Here is a 22,071-nt window from a genome sequence, read left to right on the forward strand (position 1 = left end):
AGAACTTGAATGCAGCAGTATAGGCCATTTTGCTTTAAAAGGGAGTGGAAAGAGTGGTAACAGGAGTTGGAAGGGAAGGTTTAGGAGGAGAAATGAAAAACTGTGTCTGTATGGGATGGTGAGTGTGTCCAATTTATACACTGAGAAGAAAGTTCTACTGGCGCTTGCTGCTAGAATCAAGCAGACAATGAATGAATATGAGAAAACAGAATAGACAAAATGGACCACAGCACTCATCTACATGTGGGGAAAGACTGTGGGAGTGAGGGTGCTTGGGCTAGGCCTCACAGGACTCATTCCTTGGGGTTTAGAATCAAAAGGTGGAACTAAGGGTCAGGCAGAGTGCAGGATGGGAGCCAGAATGGGAGCTCAAGAGGCAAGCTGAGTAGGGGAAGTTTCACAGAATGCAGCAGTTGTCCCCACAGCACCAACATCACCAAATGGTAACAATAACCAGAGCATTTAAGTACCTTCTTTATTTTTAAAATGCAAAATAGAACGATGATAAGCGCTGGTGCTGAGGCCAGAAGGCCACAGATGTGGGCAAGACGGGTGTGAGTCTGAGGCAGAGTTGCTTGCCAAGCCACTCTGCCCAGTTCCTGATTTTTCACCCTGCTTTCCACTCACTGGAGTGGGGGATCCTTTCCTTCCCATTTCTTCTTCTTTTGCCTCTGCGGTCCCTACTTCTCCTTTTTGCTGCTTTTTCTCACAGCAAGACTGACAGAGACACTCAGCCCAGGCCCCCACCTGCCTTCCCTCCTCCTAGCCACCAGAGCCCTGAAACTCCACTGGGGCAGGAGTGGGAGTTTTGAGCCTGTGCAAACGTGTGTGTGTGTGTGTGTGTGTGTGTGTGTGTGTGTGTGTGTGTGTGTGTGTGTTAGAGAGGGGAAGCAGGAGTGGGAGTTTTGAGCATGTTCAAGCATGCTGGGGTGTGTGTGTGGGTTTGGGAGGTGTTAAGAGTGGGGAGGTTCTGGGGGCAGACTTAAAGTCCTGCTCCAGTTGCAGTCCTAAGCGCAAAGAGCACCAGCAGCGCAGAGCGGACAGCACTCCCTGGAGCGGTGCCCCTGCATCCAGGCGCAGCAGCTGCGCCCTACTCCCCGGGCGTGGGCGAGCTGGCCGCGTGTGCCTCGCTGCTTGACGCGAGCACGAGCCAATCAGGGCGAGCGGCCTGGGCTGCCATGTGACGGGCGAGGCGGCCTCTCTTCCCAGCCCGGCCAGAGGGAGGAGAGAACCTGGACTCGCCGCGAGCCTTCGAGAGCAGCGGCCGCAGAGGAGGCGGCGGCGGCAGCAGCGGCAGCGGCTCGGGGCCAACGCGGCGCGCATCCCTGGGCGCCCAGCGCTGCAGAGAGCTCGGCGGACCGCGGCAGGACAAGAGTGGACAAAGCAAGATGGCAGGGATCTTAGCCTGGTTCTGGAACGAAAGGTTTTGGCTCCCGCACAATGTCACCTGGGCGGACCTGAAGAACACGGAGGAAGCCACCTTTCCTCAGGCCGAGGATCTCTATCTCGCCTTTCCTCTGGCCTTCTGCATCTTCATGGTGCGGCTTATCTTTGAGAGGTAAGAAAGGCTGGAGCACCTCTTCCCCTCCCCCTGCGCTCGCTCGCTCGCTCTTGCGCTCTCTTTCTCTCTCTCACACACACACTCGCGCGCGCACACGCACACTCGCGTGCTTTCTGGAGCACGCCCCCGCGCCTTCGGCCCTTCACGCCGCCCCCTTTATGCTCGGGGAAGGGTTGTCGACCCTTCTGCCGTGCTCTGGGAACCCAAGAGGGTCTGTTTTAACCCTCCGCCCCGACTTCCGCCGGAGCGCCAAACGGGGACTGTGAGGGGTTCGCGTGGCCCCAGGCACTCCTCCTGGGCCCGGGCGGTTCTCTTGGAGAAAAGGGCAGGCGAACAAAGATGAGCGGCGGCCGGCCGCGGGACGCGCAGCGCTCTGCGGGGTTCACCCCTCTGCACCGGCGCGGCGCGGCGCTGCCGGGCTGGGCTTCCCTGCCCGAGCGCCCCGCCACCCACCTGACAGCCAGGAACCTTCAGGACTCATGGCCCGAAGGCGGAGGAACCGCACAAGCTTCCCACCCGTACGCTCCAAAGCGCGGGTTGCCGGCACCGAGCTTCGCCCAGAATCCCTCCGGGGATTCCTTGGCTTCTGGTCACTGTATGACTGACTTCCAGGCCCGTAGTCCCGAGAAAGGGGTGGCATTAGCGTTGCAGGTCATTAGCGGGTCCTTTACAAAAACAGAGTTTGACAGGAGGGGTGCACACCCTATGGAACGGTGATAGTAAATGGATAACGCAGGTACAAACTTCCTTAAGAACTTAAAACAAAAATCAGAGAATTGTCACATAATTGCCCAATTCTCGATTTTTTTTTTTTGAATCTCCATTGTGTCACTCATGAACTTGTGTGACTCTCATTGAATCACACCTGGCCACTAAACTAGATGTCGTCTGTCCTGTGTTCTCCGAGTGTTATTGAAACACAGCCGAGTCAGCAGCATGCACTTCTCACAACTGAAAACATCACCCTCTCATCCTTTCTTTCCCATCCCCAGTTCATCCACAGTCACTGACTGCTGTACACTGCGGAGTTGAGAACTCATCCTTTCTTTCCCATCCCCAATTCATCCACAGTCACTGACTGCTGTACACTGCGGAGTTGAGAAACCATTTTTCACTTTAGTTCTGCCTCTTCCTCTGCCCCCAGCTCACCTTGGTTTTGTTTTGTAGGCTTTTAGTTATCTTCCGTGCTGTTTCTTTCTGCTCAGAACCACTATCAAAGATGGCAGGGTGTATCTGTTGATATCTTTTTTTGGGGGGGTGGGACTGAGGACTGGAAGTGGCAACAAAGCTTCATGGGAACAAAAAGTGCCTTTTGTTTAAGGAAGGTGTGTTTTTCAAAGGATAATATTGTTGCTTGAGAACTAAGTGAGCTGTTGCCATGCACAAATGGGCATCCGCAGAGGAAGTTTTATGGACCTTCTGTTTTACACTGGAATCCCATGCAGATAGATCTTTGATCCTGTCCAGTGCCAGGACTATTGTGGAAAAGTGGCTGTGTTTGCAGGTTTAGGGTTGCTCCTACAGCAAACATTTCCTTACAGAAAATGCCAACTCCTGTCTGACCTTGCCGTCTGACCAGTGGCAAACACACTGTGAGGAAGAGCACATAATAAGAGTTCCACCCACTACTGCTAAGTGACTGATGGCTTCAAGTGGATCTGTCTGGGCCGGGCTTTAGAGCACTAATGCATTTGAGAGAAGTGTTTTGGAGAATAGTAACATGTCAGCTAATGACCTGTGTGAAGAAGCTGCATTTTCCTGGCATCTTTCTTTTGTGTTTTGATTCTAGGCATGCTAATTAGTTGGGAAAAAGAAGAAGAAAAACTTATTTGAGTATGTTGATGGCTTTGTACTAAACTCTGTGCCTTTTAAAAGCTAAACATTGAACAGTTGGAAAATGGGTGATTTTTTTTTTTTTTGCCTGTTTCTTTGACTTGACTTGCACTGTACACAAAGGGGTCAGCTGCTTTCAGATGTCACTCACTAGCAGTGAAGAGCTAGTTGGTGGGTCACCTTCATGCCGTTTCATTGATTGGGGTAGATGCAACTTCATAGGCTGTATGGGATGTGCCTGTGATTCGTAATTACAGCCATGACCCTGTACGGGGCATACACTCCACGATGCTGCTTTTAGAAGAGTGCCTACTCGGTTTTGTCCTGTCATTCTGACAGTTCTGTTTCCATCATTTTAGACAGAATCTCTGCATTCTCTGAAAATCCCTAGGTGTAGTGGCGTATACGATAAGGAAGTCTGCATCTTGTTCCTCTTTTCAAACCCTAATGACACATTCTAGGATACAGCCTGTGACCTGGATCTCAGTAGCATCCATCAAGGACCTGAGTGGACATGACACAACTCCACCAATATTGTTATCACCAAGCAATTCTTGCTCAGGGTCCCTGGTTTTTATTCCTTACCGTTTGCAGTACTCTGATGTGTAACATGATTTAGAGAAACCTACTGTGAGTCACTTTGTAAAATTAAACGAATTCTGGCCCTTTTGTGCCTCTGTTGTCATCAGCATTTCAAAGTTGAGAACATGTGAGGAACTGATTATTGAAGATCCTTTTAAAAAGATATTTGTTTATTTATTTGAAAGACAGAATCACAGAGAGGGAGAAATAGAGAAAGAGTTTCCATCTGCTGGTTCACTCCTCAAATGGCTGCAGTGGCTGGAACTGGGCCAGCCTAACGTCAGGAGTAGGAGCTACTTCTGGGTCTGCCCCATGGGTGTAGGGTTTGGGCCATCCTTTGCTGCTCTCCCAGGTACAATAGCAGGAAGATAGCTCATAAATGGATTGGCTGGGACTTAAACCAGTGTCCATATGGGATACAAGTGGTGCTTCAGACCGTAGCTTTACTCACTACGTCATAGCACCAGCTCTGCTTTTATTTTCTAGTACATGAGGTTTGTAAATTTCTTGTCGAAGTTAAGATGGTGAATGTAAAGTTGTACCTTCTCAGTTTTATGTATTTTTTTCTATGAAGACAAACATTAAGTTGACCGAGTTGGCTTTGCCCATTTGAATATTCTTTTTTTGTTTTTATGCCCGTAGTTGGGTGACAGTGGAGGCACTTGTGGCCAGAACATGCCACTTTATAGCACCATATGGACAGCAATATGGGAGCTCAGTGTGGCTGGTGAAAGAGCAGCCTAAAGCCAATGACTTCTGGCTCAGTCTAAATAGCTGAAGCAGGGTAGTTTGAATCATTACTTCAATACTACATGTAATGCGGGGTCGGGTCCACAAAGGCCTTTCTACATAGTACTTGATTGACAGAGGAACTGTGTATTATTTTTAGAAATGCATCCAGATACTTTTTTTCCCCCAGAATGAAAGTTGTGGTATATACTGTTATGATGCTGACTTGAGACAAAGAATACTATTCTGTTGAATAATGTAGCGTTGTCAACTGATGCCTTTTGTTGATTGCGGTGCCTGTTTAGGCACCAAGCTCAAGAATGATAAATGCTGTCCCCGTCCTTACTTTTGCAAAGGTGTTTTGTTGTAGTATTCGTTAGTGTGCAGTTGAAGTTTGGCTGAATACATGTTTGGAAGTGGAAATTCTTTGACGTTCTGCTCTAAAAGGTACATTTTATGCTGTTTTTTCTCCTTATGGTCTTTTGGGGGGTGCAGAAGGTGGTAATGGGGAGGAGCAGCCCTGGAGTGTGAATCACAGCTCACTTCTGGAGAAGCCCAGTCTATCTTCACTTGTTTTCTCATTTATACAGCAAAGCAATGGAGTTTAGCAAACTTCCTCCCAATTCTTTAATCCCTGTGAGTCTTCTCTGTTCATGGCTAAATTATTATCCCGTGAGACTTTGAGCCTGGCACAGTGTCATGTTTCTTGTTTGTTTGTTTTTTAGAAAGATTTATTTTTATTTTTATTGGAAAGTCAGATACACAGAGAGGAGGAGGAAGATTCTCTGTCCACTGATTCACTCCTCAAGTAGCTGCAATGGCCAGAGCCGTGCCTATCCAAAGCCTGGAGGCAGGAGCCTCTTCCGGGTTTGCCACATGGGTGCAGGGTCCCAAGGCTTTGGGCTGTCCTCTGCTACTTTCCCAGGCCACAAGCAGGGAGCTGGATGGGAAGTGGAGCTGCTGGGATTAGAACCGGCGCCCATATGGAATCATGACACATGCAAGGTGAGGGCTTTAGCCACAAGGCTACCGTGCGGGGCCCACCGTGTCATGTTTTGACAGGCCGAAATACATCGCTGAGAATAAAGAGCTATCTCCCCCCCATAAAAATATTCCAGTTAGTGGTTCAGCTTCTTGGATTTCTTGATTGCGTTTTGTGTCAGATGAAGCAATTGGGCTGTTTCACGTGTGCCCCCTAGTTGCTGGAGAATTTTGGAGTCATCAACAAACAAGATTCTAAAGAGAAAACAATGGCTGTCTCCACCTAGGTCTTTTTCATGTAGACCTCAAAGTAGACCTGGCACCTCTTGTGGGGACGGGGGGAGAGCAGAATGTCCCTCAAAATGCTGAGCTGTGTGAAGGGCAGCATCTGCCTTGAGACGGACACTGCACCTTGGGCTGTGTCAGCCCGGGAGTGAACTCCAGCCCTCAGGCCTTCAAGGAACAGAAGTGTCTCGGTTGGGTCAGTGACAGAAATCTGTCCAGGAGGCTTTTTTCATATGGATGTGTTCATATCTTTGCCAGGTCAACGGTCTGAAGCGATGATCCTCTATGGGCCATTGACAGAGAGTGGAGAGCAAGGAAGGTAAAAATGAGGAGAAAGGAGAGGGAAAAGCACAGGGCACAGAGGAAGAGGAGGCAAATGTGCAGCTAGTGGCTGGGCTGGTGGAAGCAGGGAATGACTGCCAGGCAGAAGTGGAGGCTCAGCGAAGTTCATCACTGAAGCATGTTCCTCTGCACCTTGAAATGAATGTATCATATGTATTTAAAGAGGATTTGGGAACAAGTTGCATACAAAAGAAGTTTGTTTTTTCATGCAATCAGCCCTGAATATTAAGCTATAAGACAGAACTTCAAAAATTTTTTGGGAAAAAGTGGAATCTAAAAATAGGATACTTTCCAAATTGAAATGCATATATAATTTTTCCTAAGAAATGTTTTTATGCACTCACTGAAACCCCTCATGTAAGTGTATTTTGGCTAACTTGTTAGCTGATGGTGTGAGTCAGGTTAAAGCTATGGACATCTACTTTGATGGAGGCTTCTGTTTGGAAGCAATAACTGGGGTCTACAAATAGGTTGTGCCCTACAATTTCTCATTGGAATAGGAGAATTTAGTTCTATGAGTGTTTTGCAGGAAAACAGCCTAAAATCAAAGATATGGTATGTAAGAGATGAAATTTTCAAATAAAAGGTTTTTTTTTTTTTTATTGGAAAGTTAGATATGCAGCGGTGAGGAAGCACAGAGAGGAAGATCTTCCATCCATTGATTCACTCCCCTAGTGGCCACAACGGCTGGAGCTGCGCAGATCCGAAGCTAGGAGCCAGGAGCTTCTTCCAGGTCTCCCACGTGGGTGCAGGGTCTCAAGGCATTGGATCATCCTTGACTGCTTTCCCAGGCCACAAACAGGGAGCTGGATGAAAAGCGGAACTGCCAGGATTAGAACTGGTGCCTATATGGGTTCCTGGTGTGTACAAGGCAAGGACTTTAGCCGCTAGGCTACTGCGCTTGGCCCAAGAGATGATATTTAATGACAGACTTTAGTGCAACTTCCTCATCTATCAAAAACAAAGGTGCATATTTAAAGATACAGTAGTTTGGCTATTTTTAATCTTTGACTTATGGGTAAAAAGGCTTAATGATAAAGACATTAAATGTGTATGCGAGGCAGATGAGATAACTAAACTCTCACAAATGATTTAATGGGATCTTGTCTTATGCAATGAATGTGGAAGTTCTATTATTTCTCTGATGAAGAGATCTAAATTCCCTGTGGACAGAGGTAGGTAGTTTTCTCCTATATAATTTTCCTTCTCATTTTTAAGGTATTTCATAAGTAGTTGATCTTCTATGATAGGAAAGGGAGGCAGCAGACCAACCAAAATGAGTTTAGGTGAATTTCTTCTTTCAGTATCCCCGCTCTATGGTGATGTCAGATCTCACTGTACCTTCCTTCACTCACCGGATCAAAGCATGTCGGTGAGCCCTGGCATCCATGTCCATATTGTAGATTGAAGGTTTTTAGTATTTATTGTATGTATATACTTCTTCCTCCACCATCAGGCAAAACCAGATCATTGCTTATTTTTATTGAAAGGCAGATTTTAAAGAAGGAGAGACACAGTGAGAGGTCTTTCATTTACTGGTTCATTTCCCAAATGGCTGAAACAACCAGAGCTGAGCTGATTTAAAGCTGGAACCAGGAGTTTCTTCCAGGTCTCCCATATGAGTACAGGCACCCAAGGATTTGAGCCATCTTCTGCTGCTTTTCCAGGTCACAAGAAGAGAACTCAGTCAGAAGTGGAACAGCCGGGACACGAACCAGTGCCCACATGGGATGTCAGAGTTGCAGGCAGGGGATTAGTCTGATAGACCGCTGTGCTGCCCCCAAAACCAGATCTTCTAGAGCCATTAGTTACTAACATCTTGTAATGTCAAGAATCTCAATCTTTTGACTAATTCATTAAATAGTTTTGAGTCAGAATACTGACCTTCTAAATTCTGTTAGTAGCTAGTTGTGTCACTTAGTATTTTTAGGAACTTTAGTTTTAGTTTTATTTATTTTCATTTTATTCAAAAGGAGACACACACATATACACACATGCAGTCCGCTATCTGTCGCCTTCAGGTTTGCTTCCCCGATTCCTCCAACAGCCAGGTCTGGGCCAGGCAGAAGCCTGGAACTGCAAACAGATCTCTCATGAGAGTGACCTCTTAAGGACTCAACTCCTGGAGCTGTCACCTGCTACCTGCCAGGGTGTGCATTAGCAGGAAAATGGAACTGGAAGCAGAGTGAGGACTTGAACCCAGGCATTCTGGTCCCATATTTTTTCTTGGAAATTTAGCCTATATTCACTTTATACATATATCTTTTAATTCCTGATGATTTTAAAGGGAATGTTTCCTAGAAATAACATTTCTAAATCCTAGGGAATGAATATTTCAGACCTCTTGGTAGATACCAATTGCCAGACTGTTGTCCAGGGGATTTTTAAACTTATTTATAATGATTCATTTCAAATATATGTCATCATTTGTATTTCACTTTCTATTGGATCATAGTTTCCTGTTGGGATCAGGAGATGGAGTTTATTCATTAATCATATGTGTGGAAAAGAAGTGGCTTTTTTTTTTTTTAAGGGAGAATAGCTTTGTCTAATCTGCTTCTCTGGTCATGCTTCCGTTCTTATTTCTCTTTGCCTCTTGCCTTTCCTTCAATGAAGTCATTATTACCAGGGGAGACTTCAGACCTGCAGAGTGGAAGAGATGCGTTTAAGATAGTGAGGAAGGTGATCTATCTTAACCTTTTAATGGTGAGATAGGGACTGTGTTGCATCAAGAATTAATAGGTTTTTATGATGGGAAGCTCAGGAATAAAGCCCAAAGTCCATTCTGTTGTCTTTCTGAACTTTTGATTCAAGGTGACTTACCAGACTATTTGGAAATGCAGATCAAACCATGACAAGAGACAACTTGGCATCTATTAGAAGGCTGGTGTAGCACAATAAACAAAATAACAAGTGTTGGTAAGAATTTGGAGAAATTGGAACCTTAATTCACTGTTGAAATGCAAGATATGGAAAACAGTTTGGGCGATATGGCAGTTCCAGGTCTAAGTATATGCCCCAAATAATTGAGATCAGAGTCTTAAAGAGATACTTGTATCCTTACACTCATAGCAACACTATTCATGACACCCTGAAGCAACTCAAGGATTCACTGGCTATAAATTAACAAATCAGTCGATATATAGATGTGCAATGGAATACTATAGCAGACTGAAAAGGGAGACTATTCTGCTACACCATAGAAGAACCTTTGAGACATGATGCTAACATGCCAGTTACAAGGAGACAAGCATTGTGTGATTGCACTTACACGAAGCACCCTGAGTCGTCAGATTCATAGACACAGGAAATAGAGTGGTGGCTGACAGGGATGGGGGTGGGAAGTGAGGCTGATTTTCAGTTTTCGTTTTGCCAGATGAAAAGGTTTCTGGAGAGGGGTGGAGGTGACGCTAGCACCATTTGAGTGCTCTCAGTCCTCTGAGCTGTACTTCTAAAAATGGGCAGAATGTTAACTTTGATTTCATGAGAATCAAGAAATTATTATAGGAAATTCACAAACTTAGAAATCACCCAATGGAACTAACTGGTTCCATTTTCTAATTTGACATTCTTCTAGATGGGAGCAAACATGTCAGCTGTCTTGATCTTGGTTTTTCACAATGCTTGCTTCCCCTTGTATGTAGGAGAGCCCCTCATCCTTCCAGAATCTCCTGGTATGAGGAAAGGTGATAGAGAGTTGGGGCACTGGCACTGAACAGCTTACTTCAAGCTCATTTATTCATGAGGCAACTTGATACCAGGAAGTTGGAACATAGAGGAAAGGAGAGCACATCTTTCAAAAAGGCAAGTGCTGTAGTTACAGATGATTCCTAGGTTTAAAATAAAGGCAAACCAGGGTAAAAAGATAAACTTCTAAAGTCAGGTCAGCTAGCTGTAGTGAAGTGATTTAAGACACCACCAGCAGTATGGCGTTGCATACTGGAGAGGAAGTACCATTCCAGACTGCTCAAGTTCCCATCCCTCTCCCAATGAAAGCACCTGGGAAAGCATCAGCTGTTGCTTCAATGTTTGGGTCCTGAGCAGCCACATGGAAGACAGGATGTAGTTCTGGGTTCCTAATTTCATCTTTTCCTAACCTGGTTGTTGTGGCCATTTGAGGAGTACTGCATATGGAAGGTGTCTCTTTCTGTCCCTCTCTGTCACCCCCTGTCGCCTTTCTGTCACTCTGCCTTTGAAATACATAAATCAAAAGAAATCTTTAAAAAATGCTAAGGCAAGTGGTATAGGTGACAGGTAAATCCTGTGAGGCTTTGGAGGGTTAAAGTCAGTACTGACCCTCTTACCTATCTTTCACTTTGATTTTTCATGCGTTTCGTAAGCAAATGGCTTAAGTATTTTAAGTAGATTTTCCCCTTCATATTATGTAATCCTAAACGTTAGCAAGTACATAAGAGAATAGAAGGTTTTGAAACACATTTAAAATTTCATTTTATTTGCAAAAGAGGGATAGAGTTTTCTTATTTGTTTATGGTTACTGGCCATTAAAATGGACCTCTTTTAGGCCATTCTTGCATCCTATTCCCACATTTGCTTTTAATTACCTTAGAATTCAGTTGTAGGGGTTGTTTTTGTAAGGGTGGAATTAGAAATACACAAATGTTTCTTAATTGCAGGAGGAATGCATTCCTTCACTGGGTAACCTTTTCCTTTTGTACACAGTGACCTGGGGATAACTTTGGTTTGTGACATGCCATTGTCTACATAAATGTCATGTCTTTGAGGTTTTCAGGTTACAAAGCTGTTGTTGCTGTCGCAAAGCTGTGATTGAGACTGTTTTCTTTTTTCTCTTCCATCTGTTTTCCTCCCTTGTTCCTTCCTTTTCCCCTTTCCTGCCACATTCCCTTCCTCCCTCTCCCCTTCTCTTTCTCTCTGTCTTCCCTCTCCAGTCTCCCTCTATCCCCTCCTTCCTCCTTTTCTCTGTCCATCAGTCTCTTTCCACCTACTCATTCATCCATGCACCTACTCCTCCTCCCATCCATCCATGGTACAGATCCATTAAAGACACAGGAGAATCTTGGGAGAAGAGATACGGCAAAGAGTTAAGAGTAGGGGAGTGGTTAAATAAAAGCTTCTAAAATTTTTTCTAGGGACACTATTTGGCAAATATTAGAGTAAAAGCTTCCAGCTAGTCTAAGTGATGCCTTGTATTTAGCTTTTATAGAACAATATATTTCTATTTCAAAGGCAGATTTTACAGAGAAGGACAGACAGAAAGAGAAGTCTTCCATCTGCTCGTTCATTCCCCAAATGGCTGTAACAGCTGAAGATGAGCTGATCCAAAGCTGGGAACTAGGGGTTTCTTCCGGGTTTCCCACGTGAATACAAGGGCCCAGGCCTTGGGCTGTCCTCTACTGCTATTGGCAGGCCATAAGAAGAGAGCTGGATCAGAAGTGGAGCAGCCAGGATGCAAACTGCCAGTGGGCTGCCAGTACTTACAGGTGGAGGATTAGCACCATTACAGTGGCCCTATGTATCTGGCTTTGATAGATCAGTGTTTCAAGGCAAAATTATGTAAGTTGGTGGTTTAAGAAGAGTGAAAGTTTTGGACATGACAGCTTGAGTGAAAGAAATTGAGAATCAGTCACTTAAGCCATGAATGATTAGGAAAATATGAGGGCTTTGTGTGTCAGTAGGTATGTATATATTGTTGAGTGAGTAGCCTTAATGATGACTGAGTACTTAAATTTTTACTGTTTGTACATTTATTGCGATTAACTAGAAATATAGATTCCTAACTAGAATTAAGAGGAATGTGGGTAGGACATAAAAAAGATTCCAGAATTTGGATTTAAGTTCAAATATTGCCTTTTATCAGTGTTGCATTAATAGAAGATCACATATTATTTGAAATTTGTTCCCTTGCTTGTAAAATGGAGAATATACCTATTTTTGTAGTATTAGAGGACCAGGAAAAATGAAAAGGGGCTCCGGAATACTGGGTTCTTAAAAATGCACACTGTTTAGATAACAACTGAAACCATAGTTTAGTTCCTAGTACCTACTCGAGAAGTAATGATGTGTAATGTGATTTAATGTTCTGTATATGTGTGTGGGGAGTATGGGGAGTGTGTGGTTTGGGCAGAGGATGAAGCATGTGGAGGCAGTGAGACCTGTTTATGTATTTGACCCTGGAACTGGAGGATTTACTTGTTCTATTGAAAAGTAAATATTTACTGTTTCACACAGGCCTTCATGCCCCCATCTGTTCAGTGCTGCACTTGTTCAGGGAGGAGTGTATCTCTGAAACTTTCCTTCTCAGCTTTTAATACTGAGGTGAATTGTACACCAGGGACCAGCTAGTATTTTGTTCCAGCCTCCCCAAGATGAGTTTCTTTTTTATTTCTTTTAATTTTTTTCTTAACACTTATTTTTCGATTAGAAAGGCAAAAAGCAGATGTACAGAGAGAAGGAGAGACAGAAACATCCATTGGTTCACTGCCTGAGCCAATTTGAAGCCAAGATCTGTAAGCCAGGGCCACCTTGTGGGTTTGCCATGTGGGTACAGCATCCCTACAGCTTAGGCCATCCTCTGCTGCTTTCCTAGGCTAGAAGTAGGAGCTGGATCAGTAGGAAGTAGAACAGCTGTGACATGAACTGGCACACAAATGGGATTCTGGCACTTGCAGGTGGAGGATTAGCCTGTTGAGCCCCTGTGCCAACTCCCTGCATTGCTCTCTGAAACCCACTAGGCTTCTGCTAGGTCTCAGTGAGATCATGTTTGCCGTGTTTAGAGAAATGCCTAGCCCATCTCAGTAAAGTGACTTGCTCTTCAGGTTTATTCAAGACACACAAACATACGACTATAATACATTCTCTGTGTTTGTTGGAACTCTGATTTGCATAAGTGAGACTTGGCTGTCATTACCTTATATCATGAACACATGGATGATTCCTGAGTGACCCATCCCATTTTCACTGGTGACGGTTTTCACTGTAGTCATTTGGGGGTCTCTTTTCCTTATCATCTCCTCTCCTCTCTTCTGTATTTTTCTTCCAAGGAAGATTCTGATTCTACCAGTTATGATGGACAAAAAACAACCCCAGCATCTCAGTGAAGAACTGGGCCTTGCCTAGCTTACACTCGATTCGTACTTTTCTGGGATTGTGCTTTAACAAGACAGCTCAGGAAGTTTTTCTAATGAGAGCCTCTTAGACGTAGGAAGGTCTTAAGAGGGACATTTATTGATTTCTTTTGGAATTTTAAGCTTATGGATTATTATGATTTGATTCTGAAGAAAAAATATATCTCATATAACAGCATTGGAATTATATTTGTGAAAATGCAGTCCTTCAGAATTAGCTAAAATGGGACTGGTGTTGTGATGCAGTTAGTCAGGCATCAGTCTTCAGTGCTGGCCTGCCGGATCGGGGTGCTGGTTGGGGTCCTGGCTACTCTGCTTCTAGGCACGCTTCCTCCTCGTGAACATGGGAGGCAGCAGGTCATGGCACCAGCCCTGAACTTCATGCCAACCATATGGGTGACCAGGATGGAGTTTCCTGGCTCCTGATTTTGGCCTGGTTGAGACTTGCCTGTTATAGCCATTTGAGGAGTGAAACAACCAGTGAAAGATATTCTTGCTGTCATTATGCCTACCCTCTCTTCAAATACATACATAAATAAATCTTTTAAAAGAAATGAAAAAAATTAGCTGAAAATTGTGTATTTATGAATTTTCTTTCTTCAGGAGAAATGCACCTACACAACCTGGAATCTGAACTTCCCTTGGAGTGGATATAGCTAACCCAACTGGGATCAGTTTAGTTCAAAGGGATTGAATGCACCTGATTTAAACCCAGCTGTGCACAGAATAATATAGTTTGTGAATTTTTAAAATCTTTTTTTTTTTGAGTCATTGATCGAAGGCATTTTAGAATGGTTGTCTTTTAAAAGAGGAAGTAAGGCAAAAATGAAACCACAGTCTGTAGAATGAGAAATTGCTAAAGCATTGGCTCTGCATAAAGCAGTCTTAATTCTGATAGTCACAGACTTTGCTGTTAAAGAGGAAATGGAAACATACTCATTCAGAACTCCTTGGGTCAGACAGCAATGATGTTTGGAAGTGGGAGGTAGTGCTGGGGGACAGTGTGCTAGGGGTACATGGACAGGAGTGTATTACTGTATAAAAACAATAATATTGACAAAAGGTCAGGCTACTCTCGTATTAGCACCGTGTGGTGCTGGTGTTAAACAATTGATAACACTCACCTCCACCAGGTCACAATGCTCCCAGCAGCACCCCTGGAGCACCAGCTGCCCCTCACTGTGTCAGAGCTCAAACAATCTCAAGCCTGCACTTGGAGAAATGACTGGAGGAAGTAGAAATGTCCTGCTAGCCCTGTCGCGTACTGAGCTGCTGGAGCCTGGGAGGCAGTGACTTGCTCTCTGCCAGCCACTCATGTCCTAGCAGAACCTGGCTGCCAGGGAACTGCCAGCCTTGCTCCTGGTGAATGATCATTGTCCAGGAAAGCAGGAGTGGTTGGTTACTAGCCAGGAGTATTTTACAATCAAAACAGCTGCTCTGCCTTTCCAGAAGTGTGACTTAAGGTGGTTTCTGCAAGCAGCTCTCGGGTAACCTAGGTGCACTGCCTCCACCCCCCCCCCCCATCTTAGCCATGCTTTGCAGTCCATGGATTTTTTTCCAGGTGACTCCAGGTATCCCCTTTGCTCAGTGTGGCTTGGAGCTTCTGAGGGCGGCGTGCCCATGCTGATGTGCAGGGCCATCAGTGCATTGCGCCTTGCTGATGTGCCTGGCCTGTTCTTGTTAAGCTAATGTGGTAGCTGTGTTTCTGAGAAGATGCACTTCTTTTTTCCTACTTTCTACCCAGCAGCTGTTCAGACTGGTATGTGAAGCACCCACATTGAAATGGCTGCTTGCAGAATGGGAAGGGCCTGGGGAAGAGAACAAAAATAGATATGCAGGTGTTGATTGTTAACCCAACGTTTATTTCTAGGGCGGATTCTGGCAGCCGAGTGGTTTTCTGCGTCTGTGGTTTATGCTCATGGTGGTGGTGAGTTTTACATTGTGTGAAGCTTGCTTGGGCTAATGTTAGGTAGCTGTGGTTTATGAGAGGTTTGGGCTTGTGAAACTTACATGCGAGTGGACTTGGTGTCTAAAGAGGGAAGTGCTATGAAATTCCAGTTGCTTTGAGGTTGCCCAAGGAGCAAGCAGCTAGTCTTCAGCTTTGGGGTTGGAAGCTGCAAGCAGGTCTGTCAGTATGTACACCAAGCACTATCTCTCCCTCATGCCACAGCTGGGACAGTATCAAGTTGTGCAGGGACAGTATCAAGTTCTGCAAGATTAGACTGAGGGCTAGCTACTAATGACCATCAGGACCACGGCTTCTCTCTCCTTTAATTTCTGGATCCCAATTTTCCATTGCTTCCCTGTCATCTCTCCCCCTCGCTCAGAAGCAACTCTTTTCAGATCTAAAGTGAGTGAGTGGAATTCCCTGATTGGCAAAGGAATCTCCTTTACTTTTTGGCACCGAGTCCTGGTTACCAGCTGTTCTGTGACTTACTCACATGTCTTAGGGGAGAAATTTGTTGTAAATTCACATGGAAGGGTGGCCAATAGCTTTCAGCTGAACTTTTAGCAACTTTTTGATGCCTAAGAAAATGTAAAAAGTAACATGAAACAATGTCCGGTTTTTAAAAATAAATTTATGGGTTTGACTTCTGTTCTTAAAACATTTTAATATTTGCTTTTTATTTATTTGAAAGGTGGAGAGATGTAGAAAGATCCTCTGCTGATTCACTCCTCGAAAGCCTTTAAAAGGCAGGACTGAGTCAAATCAAAGCCAGGGGCCCAGAACTCCACTGGATCTTTTACCTGCGTGGCAGGCACCCAGTGACTTGAGCCAGGTTTTTGTATTAGGAAGAAGGTAGATTCCTTATCTGCTGCAGCACACACTCACCTCTACATTTGATTTCTGATTACAATAAAAAAGAAAGAAATTTGTGTTATTATGCTGAATATTTTGAAAACACAGTTTCATGATTGGCAGGCAGTGTTCTCTTACAGTGTAAGTCTTCTCTTGAACAGTTGAAGATGAGAAAAAACTTCCAGCTGATATTAGATTGTCTGCTTCTGATCCAGTTGCTTGCTAACACACCAGGAAAGCCATGAATGATGGCTAGAATACTAGGAACACTCGAACGCTTGCCGCACATTTGGGAGACATGTATGGCCCTGACGCAGCTTTCGTGGCTTTTATCTCGGGTTATCAAGGAAATGGAAAACCTGCCTATCACTCTACCTTGCCAATAACAAACAAATCCTGAGAAAATAAATTAAAAATGTAGAAATAGACTTGAGTAGCCTTTCTCTTCATCAGTCCTCATTGCATTTTCCAGCCCAGTGCCTTACCCTGCATTTGAGGTGTCAAATCTAAGGAATTCCAGCCCTTTCAAATGGTCTAACATTTTTCTAAATTAGATGCATCACCAGGCATGTCTTATTGCTCTGTTTGAAAGATGAGTTAGTTTTTAAGAATCAAGGCGTTGCTTTGAATGATAACTGCTGAAGAAAATAGTGTATTTTGGGTGTTGACAGCAAGTTATAGTTATCTTTTCAGGTGAAGCTAAATGTAGTCCTTTTGGTCCTGAGGCCCAGTGTTTAGGTTGGGTGGGAGAGGGAGAAGAGGAAGGACGCACCAGCTGACTCTCTACCCTCGGATACAACAGTAGGAAACACAGAGCCCTGACTTTGGCTTTGCTCTTGATGAAACTCTGGTTCAGTTGCTGTATTAGTTGTAAACCCCAGCATGCAAATGCGTAACCATCAATTGTGTAACAAATGTTCACGCGACATTGCCAGACAAGTGTTTTGTTTTTCTACAGTGAACTTTTTGTTCTGTTAATAAAACATACATACAGAAGTATGCACAAAGCTGTGCCCAAATGTATAGCTTATTGAATTATTACAACAAGAATATACCACATGTTCATGAATGAGAATCAGATTAAGGAAACAGATTACTGGCACCCCAGGAGATTCTTCCCTATTAGCCTTCAGACATTGAGAAAAATTAAGGAAAAATTACTCACAGCATGAAGATGAAAGGTCTAATATAGTGAACAAAACCTACAAATCCAAAAAGCTTCCAAGGTGTGAAACTTCTTGAGATTTTTAGATAAAAGATACTCAAATGGTATGGTGACTGCAAATATCCCAACATCCAAAGCAAACAAACAAACAGAAAACAAAAACAAACTACAAAACCAGAAATACCACTGGTTTTAAGCATTTTGGCTAAAGGAGAATCAACCGTGAACCATGGGGGGGTCACTGGTTTCTTTTGGAAATAAATGGAACCTTGGTTCTCTGTGTTAAGTTTACAGATGCGTTGCTATGCACATGTGTCCCAAATCTGATAAGCATTTAACTATCAAATATGATATTTAGAATGACTTGGAAAGAGGATGTGAGAAGTGAAAATGAGTATGAGAAAGAACTGTAACCACAGCACCCGTTTTCTTTCTCTCTTAATTAATTATAATAAGAATGCTTTATAATGGTAGGCACTAGAAGGCAATGTGAATACAGGGTTTTCATATTTTTAAAAGCCAATTAAGGATATTAAGCAGGAGACAGCTGTATAAATCTGTAGACATTCCTGAAGGTGGATATTTTAACACAGCTTATACAAAGCAGTCATATATTTTTGGATCTGGAAAAACCAGACATTTTGACATAGGATACTGCATTTGTTTAGAAAATACAATACTTGAGACTTTACAGTGCTTTGCATTTTAAAAACTGCATTCACCCTAGAAAGATGTACCTTCTAATCCCCGATTTTTGTATCTAAGTATTCTGTTCTGCCTCGCTATAGCCTCAATTCATGTCCCTATTTAAGAGGTTCATCCAAACATATATTTCTCTTGTCTGCCGTTCGTGTCCAGCATCTTCTCTATATGCATTTTGATACTATTGATTTTATGTGTTTTATTTATTTCCTCATACCTAACTACCATGTCTTTTTCACTTTTTTATTCTTTTTCCTATTGCTCTTAACACTTCTGTGTCTTCTAAAAATCTTACCCTCTGTTGCATTATTAGTGCATCTTTCTGTAGTTTTATCATCACTTTCCTGAACTCTAGTATCTCTGCTTGTTTAACCCTTGTGTTTTTTGTGAAGAGTATTTATATGTCCTGAAATCTCTTTGAAAATTCGTATTATATGCATTTGTGTATTACTATGTTATTCATTCAGCTTCTTCTCATTTTGTAATTTTTGTGTACACATTATGCAGGTTCCTACCCAGGCCTTTTAATCTCAAATCAACCAAAAATGTTGGCTAACTCTGCTTGTCGCTTTCAAGAGTTTATCTTAAAATCAACTTGTAAAAATCTCCTGTTGATTTTCACATGAGTGGCATAATACTATGTTGTTCTTTAACAATAATAATTGATAAAATAGCATTCTATGACTTCTGTTTTTTATGAACCTTAAGATGCCTTTGGCTATAGCTTTGCAGCATTAAGCTGCAAAATTTTCAGAGCTTTTGGATAGCAGTGAGACTAACGTTGTAACAATTTTCTTCCAACTTATGTATGTTGGGGATAGTGGGATTTTCACATTAGTTTTAGCAAGAATTGTGTTTATTCAGTTTTCTTGGAAATTTGTCTATAATATAATGATGTTCTTGGTGAAATTTTGTTTCAGTGGCAACCATTTGTTATTTTCTAGTGTATTTTTATTTTGTTTTGTAGATTTCTTTATTTGTCTGTGTGGCAGAGGAGGAGAGTGAGAGAGCGCTCCCCATGTGTCCTGTCTGGGACAGAAGCCAGGAACAGGAAGCTGCATCGACTCAGTTACTTGAGTTGTCACTCTTGCCTTTCAGGACCTGCGTTAATAGGAAGCTAAGATCAAGAGCCAGAGCCAGATTTAAATGCAGGTATTCTAATGTGGGAGATAGTGTGGAGCTGGTACCTAAATCCTCCCACCTATTTTGTGGATTGAAAAGTATTTAAATGTCAAATGTGATTATTAATATTACAAAAGTCAGTAGTTGAAACAATTTGGACATTTTAGAGTTATCTATCCTCTTTAGAAATGCCAATTAAAAAGTACCTAATGATATGTCTACAATCTCCCTGGGCAAAAATTTCTGTTGGAAAGGAGAATTTTCATCCATAACTTTCATCCCTAAATGTGATCAGAGCTGGAATTATTCATGCCTGTTTTTTCCATAATACACATTTCCATAAGCTGTTTGAAGATCTTGAGTCTCAACTTTTTGCATCAGAAAAACTTTTAAAAAATACTTATTTGACAGGTGGACCATCTTAGGGTGGAGCTGTGAGCTAAGAACGCAATCCAGACCCCTTACTTGGTGGCACTGATCCAGCAACTTCTTGGGCATCACATACTGCTTCCCAGGATCTGCTTTGGTGGGAAGCTGCAGTCATGTCCATGGTCAGCACCTAGTCCCGGCTGGACAGCTTCACCTGATCACTGCCAGGCCAAATACTTGCCCTTCATTCATTCCAATTTTCATGAATTTTCCCAATTACTCTTATATGTTTATAGGTACATATTCCTATATATTGTATAAAATGTACATTCTTCGGAGTTTTTCAGTGAACTTACCTACTTTTATGTTTATTTCCATATATACGCATTTTGGGGGAAAAAAAACTTTCCTTGAAGCATGAATGATATAGTCTAAGTCCTGTTACAAACTTGCTTTTTTTTCACCTAATGTCATGTCTTGAAGATTTTTCAGTTAGTAAACACAGAGCCATTTTATTCCTTTTTAAAAAGATTTATTTATATTTAAATTAGAAGGTCAGATCTACGGAGAGAAGGAGAGAAAGAGAAAAACATCTTCACTGGTTCACTCCTCAAGTGGCTGCATCAGCCATAGCTGAACCGATCTGAAGCCAGGAGTCAGGAGCCTCCTCCAGGTCTCCCATGTGAGTTCAGGGTCCCTAGGCTTTGGCCCATCCTCTGCTACTTTCCTAGGCTGCAACCAGAGAGCTGGATGGGAAGTGGAGCAGCCAGGACATGTACCAGTGCCCATACGGGGTGCTGGCAGATGCAAGGCAAGGACTTGAGCAATTAGGCTACTGCACCGGGCCCCATTTTATTCCTTTCAGTGTGATAACATAGTATCCCATCACTGGTGTTTCATAGTTCCTTTAACTAATTCTTTATATGAGCTATTGGAAACAAGTTCTGTCATATACTTCATTTTTGGTATAGACATTTCTGTATTTAGGCAAATTCCTGTAAATTAATGCATCTATAAAATTGTAGCAGTCTGAGGATGAGCAACTTAAAATTTCCATAAATGCCGTCAAAACTTTTCAAGAACAATTACCCACATTTACTACCCCTGCCAGCAAAACATCAGAAAATCCATTTATCGTGTTGTCCTCCTCTTGATGTAGTTTGATAAGCTATCATAACCTAAAAAAGCAAATAGTTATTTTAACGTGGTGGTTTGCCCAAAGAAGAGCAACGTGGGGGCCTGCCCAAGAAGGAGATGTAATGACATCTGGCATGAAGAGACGTTGTATCACTCTTTCTTGGCCAGGGAAATGGGAACAATAATCTTAAAATATAACCAGGAATCCATTTAAGTTTATAGTTTTGAATGTTGCAATGTCATTCTTTTAAAACAAAAGCCTTAATTTATTACCACATGTATGAAATAAGGAGTGGAGATGATCTCTCTTTTTGTGGAATTTATTATCAGAATAGTCACTTTTGGTTTAACTACTCTGGTGGCAGAAAAATTTCTTTTCAGCATCTTAGCAAGTGACAACCAAGAATTGGCCTCACTCAAGAGAAGGAACTCTTTCTCAGGACAGCTGCCTGCCTGCCTTCTCCTAGCCACCATGTAATCTAACACCTTTCTGCTTAGGAAAGAGAGAAATACTTGTAAGGTGGAATACATGATTCTTTTGTGATCTTTATGAATATGTTTAAACATTGAGAAAAGCTAAAAGAATGATTTCATGGCCAGTAGATTGTTATCAACCAAATTCAATGATTAACATTTTGTCTTTTTTTTTTTTGACTACCATGAAAACTAAGCTATAGATATTATGACAAATGTATCTTGACTACTTGAACATAAAGCTGTTCTCTAAGCATTAAGCTATTCTAGTATGACTTTCAAAAGTAACTATAAATGTGTTAAAAAGAAAGAGAGATTGAATCTCCCACTTCTCAAAATGCCCCCAAAGAGCCAAGGCTGGGTCAGGCTGAAGTTACAAGCCAGAAACTCCATCTGAGTCTTCCACATTGGTGGTAGGGGCCTAAGTACTTGGGCTGTCACTTGCCATCTGCCAGTGTGTGGATTAGCAAGCAGATGAAATTGAGTCAGAGCCAGACTTGAATTCAGGCAAAATAGTTTTGTATTAGGAAATTGTTTTCCTTTTCCTTCTTTCTTTTCTTTCTTTCTTTGTTTTTTAAATATAGAGCGTTACAGCAGGAAAAAAAACCAAAACAGCCTTGTTCCTTAGGGATTTGGCAAAAGTATAAGGGAAAGCAAGACCAAAAATTTAGACTTACTGAATATACTTAATGGATGAATTTTTTAAAAATGAGGCTGCTAGTATTACTTTAGTAAAAAATGGATAATATATGCAATATCTTACTTTTTAATTCACATATATACATACGTACTTAAGATTTATTCATTTATTTGAATGAGTTAGAGGGAGAGTCAGTAAGAGATCAATGTTCCTTCCTTTGGTTCACTCCCCAGATGGCTACAGTGG

The 22,071-nt window shown here is 42.6% G+C and overlaps 1 protein-coding gene across 1 annotated transcript in view; it reads left to right on the forward strand.

Moving 5' to 3' along the window:
• Positions 1–1,195: 1,195 nt before the first annotated feature.
• CERS6 (ceramide synthase 6) overlaps positions 1,196–22,071 on the forward strand; it is a 296,631-nt gene continuing 275,755 nt past the window's right edge. Inside the window, exon 1 of the mRNA XM_004577090.2 lies at positions 1,196–1,558. Coding sequence (XP_004577147.1) covers positions 1,389–1,558 — 170 coding nt within the window. The 5' untranslated portion in view covers positions 1,196–1,388. The remainder of the gene's footprint in view (positions 1,559–22,071) is intronic.

Source organism: Ochotona princeps, chromosome 5, assembly GCF_030435755.1.
Source record: "Ochotona princeps isolate mOchPri1 chromosome 5, mOchPri1.hap1, whole genome shotgun sequence".
In the NCBI taxonomy this organism is placed as follows: domain Eukaryota; kingdom Metazoa; phylum Chordata; class Mammalia; order Lagomorpha; family Ochotonidae; genus Ochotona; species Ochotona princeps.